The 22,210-nt window shown below is 40.5% G+C and overlaps 1 protein-coding gene across 7 annotated transcripts in view; it reads right to left on the bottom strand.

Annotated features, from left to right (window-relative positions):
- fto (FTO alpha-ketoglutarate dependent dioxygenase) overlaps positions 1-22,210 on the bottom strand; it is a 310,743-nt gene that overhangs the window by 186,722 nt on the left and 101,811 nt on the right. For 3 of the 7 annotated variants that reach the window (XM_067997874.1, XM_067997875.1, XM_067997878.1), the window contains exon 8: positions 7,767-7,886. The exons of 1 other annotated variant lie outside the window; for it this stretch is intronic. In XM_067997874.1, the coding sequence (XP_067853975.1) occupies positions 7,767-7,886 (120 nt within the window). Of the gene's footprint in view, positions 1-7,761; positions 7,887-22,210 lie in introns of all 7 variants that reach the window. 3 more of the 7 variants (XM_067997876.1, XM_067997877.1, XM_067997879.1) reach the window with 1 other exon arrangement.

Below are 22,210 nucleotides of genomic sequence, written 5' to 3' on the forward strand. Positions count from 1 at the left end.
CAGTTTTTAGGTGGCGTTGGTTGATGGAGAATATTGGCCCGGAGTGGACTGGGAGAACTTCCTGCTCTTCTTTGAATAGTGTCATTGGATCTTTCCACGTCCACCTGAATCAGCAGAATTGAATCTGGATTTACCATGTCATTCAAATACAATCACCTCTGGCAATGAGCACTCCCTCAGTCCTGCACTGGAATGTCAGCCTAGATTATGCGCTCAAAACTTGCAGAACTCCAGCCCACAACCTTATGATCCAGCTGTGAGAGTATCAAATGAGGAAGAATGAGAAAAGAATGAGTCAGCCGAGGTACATTTGAAACCTATTGAAAAGTGGCATCAGCAAAGGTCTGGGAACATGTCACCCTTCCACAGTTTCAATCAAGGAGTAGTGTGTGGTGAACATAGGAGGCAAATGAAAATTTAAGAAGTCTCCCATTGTGTAAATTATGTGTTTTAAGTAAGATAAATTTACTCTAGCAATGTTAGCAGTTTTTTTCTTTCCAATACTGTAGTCAACTTGGCTGTTTTCAACTACATATATCTATTGCAATATTGATTTTTTTTAAAAAGGTCACTGCCTCGGACCAGATAGAAATTTGAGTGAAACAGTATACTCGAGTTTCAATTGAACAGTAATGGGACATTCTCGTGATGGTAACATAAAGAGCGAGCACAACTGCATATTTATTAGATGGTAATGTGACTTGCACAGATCACCACGTTTAGAGGGGTACTGAGAAAGAGCGGCTGCAGGAAACGTCCTGGAAATGACCTCACTTTTTTATTCAATAAGAAGGCATCACTGTTACCCCATCACTTTAAGTCACAAAAAACTGGGTTTCCAAGCTGTCTGAGGAAAATGTGTAAAGTTTTACAAAGCTCCAAATACTGACGTTTTACTGAAGTACAGGAAGTCAATGTTTAATCAGCACCCTCACATTCCCTGCTTTATTCACAAAATAATCATTTGTACCTTTTTATTTTTTAGTCTTTGGGATTTGCAAAGAAGTCATAAGTATAAAGATTTAAATTTTCTGGTTCATCAGCCAAAACTAGTTGCAGCGTGTTTTTGTGCTGGAATAGGGATAAAGAGATGATTAAAGCAAGAGGCGCAGGTTAGTGCTTTAATCAGCGCCAGGTTCCCTATTCCAAATAGGACACCCTGGGGCACGCATTACAACTATTAGTATACACAACAATTTTCAAATTTGTTCTTTCAAGCGGGAATGTGCGAGTTTGTTAAGAACTCGCATACAGTACCGCTTTTGATCCATGACACTCAGTTTAAGAACGTGGGTTTTTACACACGTTAATGACTGATCTTTGAGCCAGTCGGATTGCTTCTTTCCATTAATCCATGTAGTAACGTGCATTAAACATGTTTTGTGGTTTCAAACATTAATTTTCCTTCCTGGTACCTTTGACTAAAACTTAGCTGTGGGGGCTTTTATGGTGCTAGGATGTGGGCACGATTGGCATGAGTGGATATGTTCTCCATTTTATCCTCACATCTTCTTGGGAGGTAGCATTTTACAAATCCTTGAAACAGGTGAGGAATCTCTCCCATCGGGTATACTGGAAATTTGGTCAGGTGTTGCCCACAATTTCCCATCTACTACGGAAATTTACGAGCATCGCTGATCCGAATTTCCGATATGTGCAGCAGGCCAGCAAAGCTCCTCGCCAGCAACACAGATTCATAAAATTATCCCCCTCACCTCCACTCAATGGCCTTCCCCCAGTGCCAGTCCGTCTGAGAAATTCACTGCTTGAGGAAACATGTATCATTAGAACATTAGAAATGCCAAGGATGAGAAAAGGCCATTTGGTCCATCATTGCCTGTTCCTCTAATACTGAACCTTTTCCATCTTAACATCTGATTGCCTTTTGAATGTCTCTAATGTTTTTGTCCCTACCACTCTCTCTGGCAGATTATTTCAACCACTTGTCACTTTCTGAATAAACAAGTTATTCCTAATATTGGTTTTAAGTTTACTTTTTACTCATTTAAATTGATGTTTCATGGTTTTACTTTCCTGGTTCATTTTAAAGTAATATTCTGAGTTTATCTATATAATTTGATACTTTATAAATCTTGATAAGGATCACCTTTAACCGCTTCCTTTCTAAAATATAGAGTTTGAGCTTCACCAGTATTGCCCCCTAACTTATTCCCTTTACACATAGCATCTAGTTGTTCTTCTCCATACCTTGCCAATGCCTGTGGATCTTTTTTGTGGTGTGGTGACTGAAACGGAACACAATATGCGAAGTGTGATCTGACCAGTAAAGCATGAGCATAACCTCTATATATTTGTATTGCATTGTGATACATTCCAGCATTCTGTTTGTTTTTTTAATTGCTTCATCACATTATCCAGACATCGAAAGTGATGAGTCGACCAATATTTCCAAGTCCCTTTCTCGGTCTCCTATGTTAATTCTATTCAGTTCATTGTCTAATTTTATGTACATTTTTTCAACTATAAACTACTATTTTACCATATTTTAGAATTCTAATTTCCTCTCTAACTATTCTTTTACTATTATAAAACTATAATGATGTTTTAATATTCTGTCTTATGGGCTAAATTTTCTGCCCATTTATAGGCAGTGGTGGAAAATCTAGTTCATCTTTTATTATACATATCTCTAGGGTCCTTTTTCCACCTGTAGTGCTTTTTAAAAACCTATTTTAGAGAGTTCCTGTGCTCTTCCAACAATTTGGTCCCTCTCTTTTCCCCTGTATGCTTTGTATAGTTTGTTTTTCTTTCTTATTCCTAGTTTAATTGCCTAAAGCATCAATTTTGGTCCAATAGCCTACATTTTTTTTTCTACAGTATATAATTATCTTGCAATTTCAACATATAATGGTTTTGAAAGTTACAATTTTCCTCAACTGAGATATTTTCAACAATACTTCTAGTTTAACTTTCCTTTTGTTTATCTTACATTCATTTGAAGCTCAACTTTAAAAAATTATATTATACATAGAAAAATCTTTGAGTTTGTAACACTGTAATGCTTCCAGTACATTGAGATCAACAGGTAACATGGTAATGGCAACATCGTTATTCTTAACTATTCCAGAGGCGATGCTGTAACCTCTCGCAATCTATTTTAATAGCTTCTGCTGCCACCAATGCTATCACCAGCCATGTTCTTCACCTACTCCTGGGCTTTTCCTACACCTCACCTGCTCCCAAGTATTATATTTTCATCCAGGTCCTTATTGGTACTGATTGCCAAATAATATTTAATTATACAGTTACTAGTCCCTAGAAGTTTCACTATTTCTGTACTATGGATGCTATCCTGATTTACTTGTAAGAACCAGATTAAGATGTGAGTTAACCCTAGTGGGATTCTTAACACACTGGGTCAACCATACTCACTAGGTCTTATTCTGTTGCCTCACTTCTATTAAGAATATCCAGTTTATATAGGCTTGATTGAAGACATCAATTCAGCTTCATTTATTTCAAACTTATCCTGCACCTATTACACTGCCCCTCCACTTCTCCTGTTTTTTCTATTCTTTTCAATGTCTTACACCCTTGCTTATTGAATTCATGGGGTAAGCCATACGTCTGTAATCCCTATAACAATATAATTTTCAGTTGCTGATTATGCCTCTAACTCAAGTTTGTAGCGTTCGGATTCCTACCACTTCATGGCATAGCATGTTATTACACCAAACTTTAAAACAATTGATTTGGTATTGAGCTTTAAAGGCCAGAAATAGTCTGAAATAGCCACTCTCAGGTGGGGTGGCATCAGGTGTATTACGATTGGCCTCAGGACTCCTATGGCTAGAGCTCCCATTCACGACTGCTAGCTAGTGACCCTTCTGCTAGAAAGTACATGTATGTGGATACTGGTTGAGGAGAGGACAGAATCGGGTTTGGCTGTGATGCCTCCTCACATCTGAATATCCCGTCAGTAGCCAATGTCTGGGCTTACATGTGAAGAATGGCTACTTGTGAGAGGTATGGGGGGAGGGGGGGTGCATCTACACTGCCTGTTTAATGTCCACTTCACAGCAATGCTAAACTAGCAATGTAAATCTGGAGTCAGGCCCCAATTTACCTCAGGGAGTGAAATGGTGTGAGACTCCCTAGAGGCAGTAGTTTCAGATTGCTTCAGTTTGACGGTGCATGGAATGTAAATGTCGTGCTGTAATCAAACCTGTTTTGCAAGGTGTTCAGGAGGTCTGCTGGAGGCTTGGGCACTTTGAGTATGTACTCAAAGAGTGTTACAGTTAATTTTATGGCAAGCGTACTCAATTTAAACATTCAGAGAGTAGGGAATTCCCCATCCCTACTTTTCAAACATTTAAATTTCTGACTGTTGAGAGATTTCTGTGCATTCACAAGTTCTTCCCTAAACAGGATAGTTAGAGTTCCAGCCAAACAGGAGGCAAGTAACGTGAAGAGGGCGCTGTCTAGCTGGAACCCAAACTCGGGTGTAAATGCACCCAAGGGCTGCCACACCTGTAAAATCACAACCCAGTAAGAGTTAGTGCCATGAGAAAAGAGAAAAATATTGGAAAGAAAAGTAAAAAGAAACATATATGGAAGATTAAAAATTAATTTGGTGAAGAACAGAACCTCTGAGCTTAAATTTGTTAATATGATTTTATTGTTAAAGTTTAAATCAGGATCTTTTAACTTTTGATTTGGAGGAGGGGGGGTTATGCTGTTTAACATGTTATGTACCTCTCAACCCCTGTAATACCACTCCTCATCATGACAGCAGTGAAGAAAAAGGTCTTCGTACCTGCCTACCTAAAGAAGGTTCCTGTTAAATAATGAACACAGACAGCTCTGGGACCATACACCTGCACAGCCTGCCTTTTACTGCTTGAAAGGAGAGGCCACAGGGGATAGGCAGAAGGTGCGTGTCTGACAGGGCCAGGACAGGCTTCCTCTGTGGTGACAGCCTGGGCCCAGCCTCCTAGGCCTGACCCACCATAATTCCTTCACAATACAGTGGCAATGCAGCTGACAGTAGCAGCTGCGCCTCCTAAGCGAGATGGATGGAATTTTCATAACTATTTCCCCAAGTTACATTTCACCTTCAAGATAATTTATGAGCTGCTCGGGAGCCTTGAAGAGACAATATGCTTGCCATAAAATTAACTGTAACAGTCTTGTAGGTTATAATTAACAATGGGAGGGTATCACCAACTGGATGAAACACATGGTATAATTGATGATGAAACTGGGAAATTAAGGAAGCTAACACCATCATTACTGCACACGTCACTCCAGTAAAGCTTGAACCTTCTGAGTGTTAATTACAGCCCCCCGCACCCTGATGTGGGGATGAGCTTCTGAGCTGGGAGGAGACACTTTATTGGCAAGGCCACCTTGCACCTGGGCTGACGTACATAGTATATGCTGCCTGGAAGAGAAATATGAGTCTAACCAACGCGATCTCCTGAACATCTGTCGACAAGCCCGCCGTTATTTCCAAATACCTGTATGTGGCTCCTTAGGTGCTTTGTAAGCCAGCTAGACTTGTCCATTCAGGGTTTAGAGCCTCACTTTGCCTTTCAGCGAGCCAATAGCAATTTAACTTAATGAAAAATCTCATTAGTAATGAACGAGGAACAACTGTTCTTTTTCTAAGCTGCTTTCATTAGGCTTCTCTGCACAATTAATTTTAGCAAAGCAGACAGAAGCTCTTTTCACCTCTACACTAACTCTCCTAATTCTTTACAATAAAGTCCCAGCTTTCTGTATCCCAGGCCTTTACTTCATCATTTTCTGCAGGCTGCTGATTTATCCAGGTTTTTGTTTTCTCCTGTGGATTCCAAAATAATCTTACAGCTTAGTTTTAAAAAATCCTTTCCATTGTCCTTCACAAATACACACATCATAGTGAATAATGAAGAAAAGAAGAATGTATCCTATTTATCCTTGAAAAGGAGGAGGCGTAAGGTTTCAAAAGGGGGAGACAGCGAGAGGAAAACGTTCTGGAGAAATCAAACAACAACTGGTGGCTGTTAAAATGTAGCATTTAATCAAACAGCGTTTCTATTGTTTGTAGGAGGGCTCACAGCTATTCAGCACAGCCCCGATTTGTTTCAAAGCTACCAGACAAAAGTGACACAGGTGAAGGACGGAGGTAGGGAAGCACGAAGGGTCACGGCAAACAAAAGGAATCCAGTATAACTTAAAATGCACTCGGGTCACAGGGCTTCGCGGGCAGCTGAACATCAAGCACAACTAAAAGTCCGACATCTTCATTTAGAGCCGAGCTTCATTCTCAGCATTTTAAGGCTGTGCTCTCAGTTTGAGCATGGTCTGCCTTCCTACAATCAATCTCCTCCTATTCATCACAATGTGAACCTCCCTCTCTCATTCATCATATATTCATCCTCTACTATACTGGCCCCCTTTCCTCTCACTTTTTCTTCTTAATCTATACTTTTGATTCATTATGGGTCAGTAGATCTACATCCACCATGCCTTTTTTCTGAATCTGTCCTCCCCTAAAAAGGCAGCCTAGAAGCCAGATGGGCATCTTTACAGTCCATTTATCAAGCCCAATGCATCCTGCCTCAATAAGCATTCAGCATGTTTATTGCGCTAATGTGGTAAAGCCTCAGTGTAATCTGCAAATAATTTTCATTATTGTATTCTGACCTTACCAGTCTACAGCAGTTCGCACACAGAAACAGACAGACAAATGTGCTCTAAAATCTCACAGCTGGCAGTTTTAATGTTTGCTTGCCATCCGTAACACCTCTCATATTTTATTGACCAAGTAATGACCTTTACTCTGAAAAGGTCAAGAATGCTCAGTTCAAATGGCCTGAGCACCTCTTGAACAGCTATAACAGATTGCCCATCACAAGCTATGTTCTGGCAAACAAACTGCAGCCTTTACCTCATGTGATGTAGTCACTTCAACACATTCAGGAAATGGGAGGTTGTGGGCTACTCTTATCAAATCCAGCTGATCCCCTTCACCAGCGAAGGTAAATTGGTGTAATGATTTTTTAGAAAAACACAAGCGCTAATTATTTCCTGCTTTGGCACATAGTTTTCCATGTAATGACAACATATACAATGGACTGATCTCTGCTTCTCCAGCATGGGAGTATCATGGCGGGTGATTTATAGCTTTCGACATTGGGTAGTTGATAGCTACCATTGTTGGGGCTTCAGTCCAGATGACAGGGGTCGCCTCAGCTTCATAACTAACAGTCAACCTAAAGCTTTGATGAGGTAAACTGAGGTGTATGGTAACAATCTGTTGGTGTTACTCTTATGCATCACATGTTCAAGATGGGTCACCGGTAGGGAAAACATCAAACAAAAAGGGGTCATAGGTGTATCAGCCTCTGGGGCAAACTTTCCAGCAAAGTTTCAAGACAGTTAGTAAAGCCACACTCCAGACATTTTTCTTCAGCTTTAGCTTTAACAACCTGTATACTGTCTGCTGCAGCTAAGCTTTCACAAAGCACTTCAGCATTTTGTCACTGACTAGTCATAATTTCTTCAGCGGTGACTCCTGCCTTTGATTAAAATGCCCAATATAAGTAAGGGTCAGCAACATCTGTAGCCAGTTTCCTAATCCCCAACCACCACCAAACCCTCCCTCAAAAAAGCCAATAATATTGCCACCTAATTTTAGCATTGATCTTCTTTATTGATTTTTTTCATTAAGAAATTGGTGATGTTAAATAAAACATGCCCTACTGGAAGCAGTGGTTACTATAAATATCTGATGACCCTGAATGCATGCCTTACCTTACCATCCAGCTCTTTCTCAGTTCCTGGCGCTCCTCAAGAAGTGGCAAAAGACAACGTATAATTTGGTGCTTTTTTTCCAAAGACCATTCCACCTTATTGATTTCACGCAGCAAAAGCTTTGTCTAAAAAAAATTAAAAAGAGCTGGCAATAAAACTAAAAAATTAATAAAATAGCCCATTGGCAAATAAAGCGAGGGAAAAAAAATCAATATCATCTTTATTACTCCCTTCTACTAAGGACAGATCAATAAAGCAAATGAAGTTAATGATGATCAAAATGGATAATATATTTATTTCAAATAAATCAATTTACGTGGTGCACTCAGGGTGAACCTTTTCAGTTTTAAATAAATGGCTACAAGTTGGCCAGCACAGCAAAGTTAAGGGTCAAAAGGTTCAGGTAATGCGGAAACCCTGGACAAAAGATGTTATCAGGAGGGACAGATGCAGAAAAACAAAATCATTCTTCACATCTCAATTGCACATCTCACCCAAAAACTGACACAACTGCTAGAAACTCTGAAAGAACGGGAGTGCTTGCTGTTTTAAACCACACCAACAATTTTCCCTCTAAGATTGTCTGTCTCTGTTTCTTTATTAGTTTAATGAAGGTTAATGACAGATAATTGTCTTCTGAGGCCCCTTGTTCATTTGTTGCTGAGTGAAGCTTTCACATTTTAAACTTGCGTCCCTCTGACTGCGACTGACAGTATGTTTGAGACTACAGGTCAGGAGAACAAACAAACAGTTTGGACACCCCGATTGCCTGCCTTATCTCACCCTTCTGTTAGCAGAAGATTCGAACGGCACAAATGTTTACAGGCTGATGAAAATTTCTTTCCTCTATTTCCTGAAAGCCCCAAACAAGCACCAGGTGACCTCTCCAGTTCCAGATAGCACACAGGCAGAAGTGAACACTGCCTTTAACTGCCTTTAACAGGAAGAGTACGTGCAGATACATACTAGGCCCAGGCCTCAGCATCATTTTCTTTCTGGAGAAAGGATTAATGGACAAATGAACACAAGCATTGGGACAACAGGCCAATCCTAATTGTACAAACCGAGGCTTCTTGGAAGTTTTGAGCAAAGAAATAAAATTTCATTTTGGATCAAAGTACTGCTCTAAGTAGTTTTACTTTTATTTCATTTTGTCTAATTAAATATTTTTACATTGAACATGAAGGGAGAAAAATATTAACACTGCTCTGCATTTTCTCCTGTTCTCTTCCGCAGACAACTGGCAACAATCAATAGGTGTGGGTGGCTCAAAAATCTTGGAGCCAGTGGGTAGGGAGTGTTAGATCCTGATTACTGTTAAGACATGGTTCCCAATGATAGCTCAGGGGCAATGAGTTTTTTTAAAAGCTATGTCACAACAATGCTGACATGTTATGGCTTAAATATTAACCACTTAGGTAACATGTTTACAACTGAGCACGAAGAGAGAAAAAAATCCAAACTGGGAAAAAAGGAATTTTTTTAAATTCAGGAAAAAAACTGCACTAGGAAGAGGTTGTTACAAAGCCCAGCTCCTCAAGTTTTGGAGCCATCAGTGCTTTGTGCTACTGCTGTACGCCTACAAGCCCTGCATCTCAACTGGCACAGGTACAGCTCAACACTGACATCAATGCATTTGAGACCATTCTCTGTTTGTGTGTGTGATTAATTGCCAAAGACACAAATGACCATATGGAACAGAGGAAGCATCAAGTAATTCATACTTCTGTATATTATTATTTGGCCCCTGATGTTTGGATGCACAGGAAAGAAGCACTAGTATAGCACAGACTCAGTGTCTTGCCTTTGTCAGGCTATTTGTGCTTGGAATGCCTAGTGTGTGTAGTTAAGTTGCTGGCATGTATAGTTGGACTAACGTTGAGCTTTCCAAAATGCCTTAAATCTTTCACACAAAATGCACTGCTGAAATAACTCCTTTCTTAGATCAGGAAATGGGATTTGATGTCTGGTCCCTCCACTGTTACAGAAAACCTCAGGCTGGCCTGTCTCATACCAAGTAAAATTCTTCTGTTCTTCTCTACGTCCCTGAGCTTCCCTCATTAGCAGTCTCCCTTCTATAAATACTCTATATTTATGTTATTCAACAAACTACCGTAGTAACTCTGGTGACAGTAACTGGGAATTTATCAGGCACATGAAGCTATGACAACAATTCAGAATCTGAGAGATGAAATAAACATAACCAGTCTGATTTTTAAAAATGGTGTCTTTTTTTTGTTTTAGCCATTTCTTTTCTAACTGGGCTACTTTAGCTGAGTTGGCTTTGTCACTGACTTGCAGACAGCAGATGGTGTGGGATGAAATAGTTTGCTTCTTTGACTGTTAACCCCATGTTGAATATAAACTATATAATTAATTAAATTTAATCGATTGCAATTTGGAAACCATCTTTGGTTACTCATTTGTCTTCTAGTATATTCCTTCACACTTCCACTCCCCAAAGTTTAAAAGACCTGTCATTTCTCCTATTTTATGTCCAATGATCCTGATGTATTCCCTTTCTCCCCCCTCCTCACTTTGGTCAACAGGATCTCATGACCAGGTTGCACTCTCTTCCCTCAAAAAAAATCTACTTTTGGTGTCAATCTAGTCCTAGTCTTTTATTCCAGTCACTTTACTTTATTTCTACGAAGTCTGTAGCAGGATCCTCAGATATTTCTTTGGCTGTTACCATAGTCAAGGGAGGCTGCTACTCCCTATAGCTAGCAGCTGTTAAGACCCTACAGTAGCCTGATTTAAGCTCGGGTTATAGGGCAATTGAACTCCCTTCAAGAGAGTTTAGCTTCTTGTTAAACACCCCCATGTGATCTAGTGAGAGTTATAAAAAGATTGGACCCTCTTCAAGTTAGAACAGCAAGTTAAGTTAGAGGCCCTTGTGCAATCTATCTAAGATCAGAGGGGGACTGGATTTTTGCCAAGTGTAGATCGCTTTTATTTAGTATTTTCGCTTTGGCAAGGAAGGGGTAATTCTTCCTTTATAGCAGTTAACTTCTCTTTTTTTTCTAGCCAATTTTCTCCCTTCCCTTCCTCTTCTGAAGTCATTGACTCCTTGCTGCAGTAAACTCCCATGGGTGCTAATCACCCTCTGGTACCTTAACTAGGTGGACATTATTCATGTGGAAGAATTGATTGTGCATGTCAGCAGGCTGTTCACCCACTGGGGGCATCATAGCCAAGCCAGATCCTGCCCTCACCTGATGTTCACACATGCGTAATTCCATCTGGATACTAATCAAGAGAAGGAACCTCCCCTCTCTAACCTGGGCAAGTTGTAGCACCTCTACCATTACCCCAGCTGAGGTAAGCTATCAGCACAACAGGAGATCAAATCTGGGACTTTACTGGTCTGTTTGCCTTAGCTTCTCGCTGAATAAAGATACTCCCTCAAGCTCATATTGTAGCTACCCACTTTATCATTGCTTTTAACCAGTAAGATTGAGCAACTGTATCCTCAAACCCTGGTACAGTTTTTACTGCTCCTTTAACTAGTAAAGTGGGGCAATGATACTCCACCCTTATTAAGCCTGATAGATAGTCCTGCAACTCCTCTTTCAGGAGAAGCATTTATAGAATCATAGAAGTTTACAACATGGAAACAGGCCCTTCGGCCCAACATGTCCATGTCGCCCAGTTTATACCACTAAGCTAGTCCCAATTGCCTGCACTTGGCCCATATCCCTCTATACCCATCTTACCCATGTAACTGTCCAAATGCTTTTTAAAAGACAAAATTGTACCCGCCTCTACTACTGCCTCTGGCAGCTCGTTCCAGACACTCACCACCCTTTGAGTGAAAAAATTGCCCCTCTGGACCCTTTTGTATCTCTCCCCTCTCACCTTAAATCTATGCCCCCTCGTTATAGACTCCCCTACCTTTGGGAAAAGATTTTGACTATCTACCTTATCTATGCCCCTCATTATTTTATAGACTTCTATAAGATCACCCCTAAACCTCCTACTCTCCAGGGAAAAAAAGTCTCAATTTATCCAACCTCTCCCTATAAGTCAAACCATCAAGTCCCGGTAGCATCCTAGTAAATCTTTTCTGCACTCTTTCTAGTTTAATAATATCCTTTCTATAATAGGGTGACCAGAACTGTACAGAACTGTCCAATCTACGAGTCGCAGGTTTATCAATATGGGTTGACAAAGTATTGGTGAAGAATCTAAAATATTTTGATACTTGATCAAATCCATTTGAAGCACATAGTGACAACTACTGGTTAAATGTTTTACAGAATGGGTATGAATAAAATCTTATACATATACAACACAGATCATTGTAAACTTCTTGTAGCATTTCCATATTTGTGTAAAAATTATCCCCCCACCCTTCGAATGATAATGATTTTGAAAGCCTTCTTTACTTAAAGGAAAATTTTTGATAATTAAATGGGCTATAATACGTAAAGCACTTTTCGGATGACATATTAAGTTACCATTCTTTTAAACCCCAAATAGTAAATTCAAAAGCAGATAGTCATGGCTTACATCATAAACAGAACCAATTCTCTATCGTTTGGGTTGCCAAAATGTATTCTTTTACACCAAGCTCGCTGCTTTGGCCCACAGCTGTAGACTGGGGTGGGGGGGGTGGGGTGGGGGGCGGGGAGGGAAGAGGCGATGCAGAGGGAAGAGAGCCCAAGCCGGCACTGGCCCAGTGTATTTTTGTGGGGCCCGGAGCAGCGTTCCTGCTCCTCCAAGCCTTCACAAAAATGATTTCAAACTTACCTTTTCAGAGCCTCTTCGGCTCTATCGCCCATGGAACTGACTGGCGCGTGCGTGGTGCACGGTCCCACAAGTTCAATGCTAAAATGGCAATCAGGGTCCTATGTAAGTCATTGGATCCCAATGTGCATATTAAAAAGGGCCTCCCACCTGAAACAGGCAGGTGATTTGACAGCCACCAATAGGCCCCTGTCAAGGTTGCAGTGGGCCGATTGTTGCCACTAACGGAGAGGTATGGCTACTGAGCCCATTTTTAGGCCCTTAACCTTCCATTAACACCGATTTTCACTTGGAAAAATCGGTCCCATTGTATTATTTTTAATAAGATTAAAAAATGTAGTATCAGTTTCTGTCCTTTTGCATCCAGCAAACTTATCTCTGGTTTTACTTTGTTCTGAACAGATATTTTGTTCCTCAGGTTCATAAATGTGATGTAATATTTTTTGCAGTTCAACATAAGGCTGCCTTAAGACTAGTCAAGATAGGATGTGGTCACTTTAGAATTTTCCGTTATTCTGCTTTAACTCCAACTCTTCAAGTCTAAGAGTGCACCTTGTGCTGCCAGCAATGCATGCTTACCCACTCGGGTTCTTGAAGTTACAAAAGATAAGTGACTTGGCACCCTCTAATGCATGGGTGATTTACCCTCAGAGCGAGCTACTCCTTTAGCCTGACATCAATTATGCCAGGACAGAAGTAGGCTTTGCATACATGCCAGATTATATGAAGTGTAAAACATTAGCAAAAAAATGCTTTTGAAGAGGAACGAAAGAAATTACACTTGCAAAAGGAACCAGCTGACAGTCTAGTCCTTAACAAGTGAATATGCTTCAAACCATTGTGAATGCAGGAGCAGAGACCGTCCTTTGTTTTCTTTTCCTTAGAGTGTCCTTAACCCAACAGTTGCCTGCACGGCTGAACATATGTTTTTGCAGAAGTACTGAGGCAGAAAGGAAGTCTTTGTTGTATTCCAGTCTTTTGTATTTAATTCTCTTCTCTTTTGGTCAGATCCAAACACAAGTTACAGCAAGCACTTATGGTCCTTAATGAATGCTGAAGAAGTCCGTCTGCTGCATGCTTCAATAATGATTCAGAATTACAGGACAGAATCAGGCCACAAAAGCACACAAGCAAATGTATTTCATTGTGCTGGAGTGTACACTCCACAAGTACGTTGCTGAAGCCAAATGTCACTTAAAGAAAGGAGAAAATGTTTGCTTACAAAGGCAACTTTGTCACCATTACTATTTTAACTTGTGACTTTTATTTAGTCCTATAATAGCAGGTCATGTATGATCAATAAGTGCAAAGTGCTAGTAAAATAATAATCAAACTGTCCTTTAGCAATTGAAACGTTAATAGCCACAAGAGGAAGGTGATAGCCAGCAATAGTGACACAGAGAGAGAGAGAGAGAGAGAGAGAATTTCTAAAGTGATACGTGAGGGTCAGTGCAAGCACCAAAGGTCAAAGGAGCAAAACCCCCCCAAAAATGTCCATTGTTAAATGTATAAACCAGTTTGTGGTCGGATGCACAAAGCTAAAGCTAAACAACTGTGCTATGGAGACACAAATAATGTGCTCCCATTGTGACACTTCTACAATAAGTTATTTAGCTTAGAGGGCCCTTGCCTTGCACCCTCCCCATATACAACTTCTGTACACATTAACGAAAACAAAAGGAGGCAATTTAAATTGCAACTATTCAGTGGGATTATGCTTGTGACCTCAAAGGATGGTCCACTTGTGCTTGGCAGATAGTTTTTTGACAGTTCACACAAGAATTACTATTGTTAGAGAAAGGCAAGGCAATTAAAAACAATCCAAGATGCATGTTCTACAGCTGTCTGAGTTTCAGCTTCATCTGACCTTTCAGTGGAAGTCGATAAGAAAAAGGAAGAAGGTACAGGAAAAGAAACTGCAAAAAGACTCTCAGAGGCCGGAGAAGTTGGCAAGGTTTCTGAAGAACCATAACTTTCCTGTCTTTTGATCAACCATATGATCACCGAAGCTTCATATTAGCCACCAGAAGCTCCTTTAAAGTACTAATATAAAAAAAAAGTATCTGGTGCAAGCTGCTGAAAAACATTATTTTCCTTTTGTGTTTGACTGCTTGGAGGATGAACAAGTGTAATAAAAATGTGCGGACTTCTGCCACGTGGGCCTGCTGTCAGCCCTAAATGGACAAACCACTACAGCAATGCAAACTTTAAAATGCAAACACTGCTCAAAACCGAACAAGAGATTGATTAAGCTCTTAGAAGTTTAAAGAATTAAGCAATAAAAACTACTGAAGAGATGGATGAGGAAAAGAAACCAAAAGGCTTTCAGACAGCTGCAACACTGCATTTGTAAGAGAAAATAAAACCTACTAGTAAATGGGCTTAAAGGTAGATTACTCACCTCAGGAACACCATTCCACATTCTTCAAATTAAGTTATCTTACACAAAACATTGCATTGCCTCAGTTATCCTTGGTATGTTGAGGATAACAAATGAGGAAGAAATTAATTTGACACCTTGTTCAAGACACAAAAGAAAGAAACTAGATTCTGTACATTATTTTTTGGAAATGTAAAATTTATTGTGGTTTTGCACTACTAATGTTCAGTTTGGCTCCAGATGATCTAATATGTGACACTTTCATTGTTGCCATTACACATTTTGTGTAATTAATAATTACCACATTTTATGTTGTTCAAACTGGTAATCATCCTGGTTCTGTCATGACTAAAAATTCTGAGAATAAGTCAAAGTATAATTCTCTTACAGGGGAAATGCAATGGGGGCAGTGCAGTATGATGGAGCACTGATGGGATGTGCCAGTGAGTTGCGAGAACCAATTTCTACATAGTGTTGCCAACCTCAGCCCTGGCACACAGCAAAGGCCCGGTGCTTCCCTGCAGAGAGGGGAAAAACAGAGGCTGACAACCTAACCTGTTATCATCAGAGTGCGGCTTGGAAGCACGTTGGCATCCTTCTCTCTCGGGTGTAAATAGCGTGTAACACAGCCAAAAAGGAGGAAATACAAATGCCTGCTTTTTAAGTTGATTAAAGCGCAGGACTTTACAGCACAGAAGGAGGCCATTTGGCTTATCACACCTGCACCACTTTGTTCCGTTCCATTCCCTGGCCCTGTTTCTATACTCTTTAAAATTATCCATTTTGAAATATTTATCCATTTCCCTTTTAAAAGCTGTTATGGATTCTGGTTCTACCACGGTTTCTTGTAGGTCATTCCATTACCTAACAACAATGTGTGTAATAAAAAAAAATCATCCTAACCTCTCCCTTTGTTTTTTTGGTGCTGATCATAAATTTATCAACTCTTGTTATCAACTCATCCACCAGTGGAAATAGTTTTTCCCTGATTTACCTGATCAAAAGCCTTTTATTATTTTGAACTTCTCTATCAGATCTCCTCTTAACCGCTTCTATTCTACTGAGAAGGGTCCCAGTTTCTCTAGTCTCTCCCCATAACTAAAATTTCTTATCTCCTGTATCATCTTAATTAATTTTTTCTGCACTCTCTTATTGGCCTCAACATCCTTCCTAAAATAGGGCACCCAAAACTTGACACAATGGGGGTGAAATTCAACTTTGGTGGGGGCGTAAAACGGGCGGTAGCGAATTGGTCGCCCGTTATACACCTTGTCCAATTTTCCTTTCCATTGAAGTCTTTACTTCCTTGCTTTTGTATTTTACGCACCTTTCTATAGAATCTAGGATCCCTTGTTTTTTGTTCGTTTACAGCTTTAACAACTTGTCCTCCCACTTGTAAAGATTTGTGTTTCTGAATCCCTAAGTCTCCCTGCTCCTTTTAAAGTTTTACCATTTAGTTTATATGTCCTCATCTTATACATCCTCCCAAAATCTATCACCTCACATTTTTCCACATTAAATTTTAATTGACAGCCATCTGCCCAATCTACTAATCTGTTTATGTCCTCTTAAAATCACTACAGCTCTCTTCACAGTTAACCATGATTTTTTTTTAAATGTGTGCAAATTTTGATACTGTGCCCACTATACCCAAGTCTAGGGCCGGGAATTTCCTCAGTTCTGCACCCGCTCTGTCACCGTAACTTTGCCGGAAATGCTGCAGAAATCTTGTTTGTCTGTGTAAATAAGGTTTCCACTTTACTTTCGGCGCAGCGATGATGGGGCCAAATTCATTCATTCCATTGCTATTGGTTCTGAACTAGCCTGGCCACTTCAGTCATCTGTATCACTCTGTGTGACAAGACACTCTTGACATTGTCTATCCAGCACTTCCTTGTTCCAGGTGCCATATGTATAATTGAGAAGAGCAATGGTCCCAGCATTGACCCTGGGGGACACCACTGTTGACATACAGTCCAATCCGTAAAACATCCATTAACCACCACTCTCAGTCTTCTGTCCTTAAACTAATTTCCTATCCATACTGCCACATTTCCTTTAGTATTGTGCGTTTCAGTTTTATCAACAAGCCTTCTATGCACCACCTTATCAAATGCCTTTTCAAAAACATTTCTTCGGTGACATTAATTGGGAGTACTGAAATTCTCTACTTAAACATCCTACCTCATTACTTATCCATCTCCCAAGCCATGGCGAGCTGAGACCCCCTGTGGAGCTCTGACTGATTCCGTGGTTCAGATCGGCAAACTCGGCACAGATCCGGGACGGAATCTGAGGCTTTCCAAACAGGTATCATTTGAACAATTGCTGAAGAAACTCACCGAGCGGGGAGGGGCAGTGAGTGTTAGGGGAGAAGACAACTTCCATCCCCTCTCTTATCTCCCTGCAGGACTTGCTGCCTCATGGGATCAGTGGTAGCACTCTCCCCTCTGAGTCAGAAGGTTGTGGGTTTGAGACCCACTCCAAAGCACATAATTCAGGCCGACACTCCCAGTGCAGCACTGTCGGAGGTGCCGTCTTTGGGATGAGACATTAAACCAAGGTCCCATCTACCCTCTCAAGTGGACGTAAAAAATCCCATGGCACTATTCAAAGAAGAGCAGGAGAGTTCTCCCCGGTATCCTGGGTTAATATTTATCCCTCAACTAACATCACTAAAACGTTACCTGGTCATTATCTCATTGCTGTTTGTGGGACCTAGCTGTGCGCAAATTGGCAGCTGTATTTTCTACATTACAACAGTAACTACACTTCAAAAGTACTTAATTGGCTGTAAAGCGCTTTGGGACATCCTGAGGTTCTGAAAGGTGCTATATAAATGCAAGGTCTTTCTTTCTTTCTTTCCTCTTCTTTCAAAAGCTAAAGACCATCTCTTCAGTCCCACCACTCCTTAATTTCTCCCATGTCCAATTTCTCCTTATTAAGTGCCCTGAGATCTTCTCCCACATGTAGAGTGCTACATCAACTGTTTAAGTTGCTGTTAAAGTTTTAAATATAAGAACAATATAGGGCTGATAAACATAAGAATGTATATAGGCAATTTCCCTTCATAATTTCTAGGATGATGGACTACTTCAGATGGATATATTTCTCCCTTAATACAGTTGTTAGCCAATATGAATCCTTGCATATTACCATCTGGGAACTGATACCACATTTACACTTGGCCCCTCCATGGATCAGTATCTTCACTTCAAATTTTGATGGTTGATGAAAACAGCACCTGAACACAAGGACAGAATCTTTCTGCCTCAACCCCCTTCTCCTTTTTGCATATGCGCTACACATATTACTGAATGGAAGAAGCAGTTTTTAGGAAGCCAGCTTCAACCTGTTGTCAACCCAGATTAGTTGATGGGAAAGCAGCTTGCTATTCAGTGCAAGTTGTAGATAGTATGGATACAATTGCTGCCCTGCATGACTTCACCGTTCTGAGACCAGCAGTCAAAGAGAGCTAAATTGGTATCAGTAGAAAGTCATTAATTCAAGGAGCTTCAGCAATCTTGTCATTTTAACTGAGTGAGTTAATTCCATCCTTCACAGGAGTCAGATTCTGCAGCTTTTCTAATCCAGTCCTCAAAAATGTCACACAGAATAGAAACAGGAAGAAATCATAACATACGTTGCATGTAACTGCGTAATTTTTAAAAGCAATACTAGCTCTTGAAAACATTGGGGCAGATTTTCAACATCCCACCCAGGCTTAAAATTGGCTTTGCAGAACGGCCGTCCTTTATAGAAACCGTTCGATTTTAATTGTTTCAATAGAAATGAAAATCAGGCTGTTCCTATAACGGACAGCCGATCTGCAGCGTCAGTTTCACGGCCGGGCGGCCGATCTGCAGCGTCAGTTTCACGGCCGGGCGGCCGATCCGCAGCGCAGTTTCACGGCCGGCCGGACGATCCGCAGCGCCAGTTTCACGGCCGGCCGGACGATCCGCAGCGCCAGTTTCACGGGCGGGTGGCCGATCCGCAGCGCCAGTTTCACAGGCGGCCGGCCGATCCGCAGCGCCAGTTTTACGGCCGGCTGGACGATCCGCAGCGCCAGTTTTACGGGCGGGTGGCCGATCCGCAGCGCCAGTTTCATGGCGGGCGGCCGATCCGCAGCGCCAGTTTTACGGCCGGCCGGACGATCCGCAGCGCCAGTTTTACGGCCGGCTGGACGATCCGCAGCGCCAGTTTTCCGGCCGGCCGGCCGATCCACAGAGCCAGTTTCATGGCGGGCGGCCAATCCGCAGCGCCAGTTTTACGGCCGGCTGGACGATCCGCAGCGCCAGTTTTCCGGCCGGCCGGCCGATCCACAGCGCCAGTTTCATGGCGGGCGGCCAATCCGCAGCGCCAGTTTTACGGCCGGGCAGCCAGTTGAAAATCTACCTCATTATGTCAATGGACGAAATTACTTTATTTTGCATGATAATTAAACTTGTATTTATCATCATTGGTAATGTTTCGGAACAGCCATTTCCTTTTTTGCTAAAGGAACATATCTGCGTCTAGAAAGGTTAATGTAGAGACAAAGTCTAAAAGAAGATGCATTAGGCAGAGAGTGTTAGTGGAACAATAGGTCATGTAGAAAAGCCAAGGTGCTCCACCTGAAGCAATTTTTCATTGACCAGCTCTCCACCTAAAAACAGTCTTTGCTTCACAACCATTCTTGCAGCGTGATAAGGATCAAGCTCCAAGGTAGTCATCTACAACAATGTCTTCAATGCTTGACATTTCCTGTTTCTAGCTTTTGCTTTGCTTATCCACATCTCCAGTAGCTTTTTTTTTAATCTAGGCTCATCATCAGAAAGGCACAGGGCACACTATATCCTTTCTACCAGGAGAGAAAAATTGGCTTGAAAATTGGCTGTGATTCTGATCTCATTGTTACCTTTTGTTGTGGTCTAAATTCAGTGATTACACCATTAGAGGGGATGTGCGCTTTTGAAAAGCCCACGCAAATCTGCTTAATTTAATACAGATAATGACAACATTATTGTTTCTATTTAGATGGAGTGCAATTTATCTCTTTAGCTTAAACTAATGATTCCACATTTCGAAAATCCCTTGAAAAATCAAAGAGCAATTCCCTTTCAACATCCCAGGGAAGGGCTTACAGAGAAAAGCATTAGTGCTAAAACTTAAATGGCAACAAGAAAACCCTTATCTGTTCTTCCGCTAGTACAAGAGTACTGCTTTGTGTCTGCAAAAGATTTCTGGCACAGTGGGAAAACCTGGTCAATCTCATATTCTTCCCTGGGACCTGTCCAAAGTGCCAACAGCAGCTAAGCTGGATATTAATACACTCTCGACCATCAAAGCTGTCAGATATGTAAGGGCTGAAAGCCATTTTAATCAGTTTTAGCTTTTTCCCTAACAAGCTCGGTAGTAGTGCACACATCTTAAATAACATTAGTCTCGACAATGATTGGTCAACCTCATTTAGCATGTAACTTTTCTCTACAAGTGATAATAGATAATCATGATCGTTCTGATGACTCCATATTCTCTGTGACCTCAGAATGTGGCTATGAACTAGAGAATTAAACAATAGAAGTCGGTCGTATGCAATGGTTTGTTCTGATGCCTTTACAGATATTGTCATCAATGTATTCTCAGTAGGATAGTATTCAACACCCCCGTCTGGAGGTCCAAAGCTGCAGACTACAACAGCTTAAGGAGACAAGTATTCACTTTTATGTTTCTCTTAAAGCAGATATGTTTGAAATGATGATGTTCTCACTTCTCTCCTTGTTTATTCTTGTTGCACTCGGACAGGCATTTTCATAAACTGTGAATCCTCCTGACTGATTGTAAAAACACTCTGCAGAGGCTCTGTTAATATATTTGTGAATGCCGCCCGCTCACTGCTTCTTGCTTGCCTCTCATTCAGTGACTGAGTGAATGTTACTTTTAACTGTGTGCAAAGGAGACATTGCCAGAAGCAAACATGGAAGTAACTATTGTTAGTCAAAAATACCTCATAAGACCAAAATTAAACTAAATACACCAAAGTAGTTACGCACTGTAAAATGGAGCAGGAAATCAAAAGCTTTCTATTCTTTGAACCTTATAAACAGCTCCTGAACAAACTGTCGGAGCAGGCAACAATACTTCAACACTAAATATTTAAACATATTACATTTAATTTTCTTTTGCTAAACTGGTTTCTACTCAGTACATACAAAGTCTTTAACTTGGATTTCATTATGGTTTTTTTTTTTACAGACACGAAGGTTGTTTTTAGGCTACGTCTGAAGATTTTATCCATTTTTCAGCTGATATGAATTTTAGTTGCCTTTAGGTTTGCATGATTTCAGACCCTAGGAGACGGGCTGCTATCCCATGCATCTAGGATCAGCCACCGCAAGTCTCAATCATCTCACAAGAGATTCTGGCTTTTTATGTTACCTCTTTTACTCAGAAAGCAAAGCTTGTATAGGTTCTTTTGAAAGGTAACTGTATCTTTGAATGGTGTTGACGGCTATCTTAATCTCACACCTGATAATGCTTCAATCTCAGATGCCTTTTATGAAACACAAACATTTACTTAACCTTCATCTTTCAATAAATGCATCATTCATCTAATAGCTCATCATTTCATAGGGTAATATTTTGCAAAAATGCTTGATGCTTTATCTGGATGTCATTTTAATGGAAGGTTCAACATTTACATCACAACAGTGAAAACTGTGGGGGGAAACTGTCCACAGGGAGATAAAATGCCAGGAATAAATAATGCCATTAGAATATGGTAAATATAAAAGATCTACTCTTGACTTGCGCTTTCAAGAACCATGGCACCTTGAAATTAGAAATTTAGTAATAATTTTCTCCCAAAGAAATAGTTGAAATCTATCTGCAAAATCACAGGATCTTTTCCTACAACCATTCTGTTGCATTTTTCTGGTTAAGTTGGTTTGGATATATACATCATACCGATAGCAATGAAATCCGTCCCAAAAATATAGTCAATGCAATGACAAAAGTATATTTTAAATTATATAGTTTTTTTTTAAATTTAAAAATGCTGGTGTGACCTAAACATTATCGAAGAACTGTTTTCTTTGTTATTGCTTTGGAAATTTCCTTTATAATGAGTCTATATTTCCTGCCCTTTCCAGATTTGGTAATGTTTGGGATATGGGCACCTGGTCCTAAACCCAGAAAACAGGTAACGCACAATATGTTGTTTGTTTTCTGGGTCCAGCAGTCGAAGCTCTATACTGGCCTGTCCAATTTAAATCTTCATCCCAAACCCTCTTTAAAAAGGGTTTAAGGTGGGGTAATTAAAAAGCTAGTCAAAAAATGGCA

Source organism: Heptranchias perlo, chromosome 16 (genome assembly GCF_035084215.1).
Source record: "Heptranchias perlo isolate sHepPer1 chromosome 16, sHepPer1.hap1, whole genome shotgun sequence".
Taxonomy (NCBI): domain Eukaryota; kingdom Metazoa; phylum Chordata; class Chondrichthyes; order Hexanchiformes; family Hexanchidae; genus Heptranchias; species Heptranchias perlo.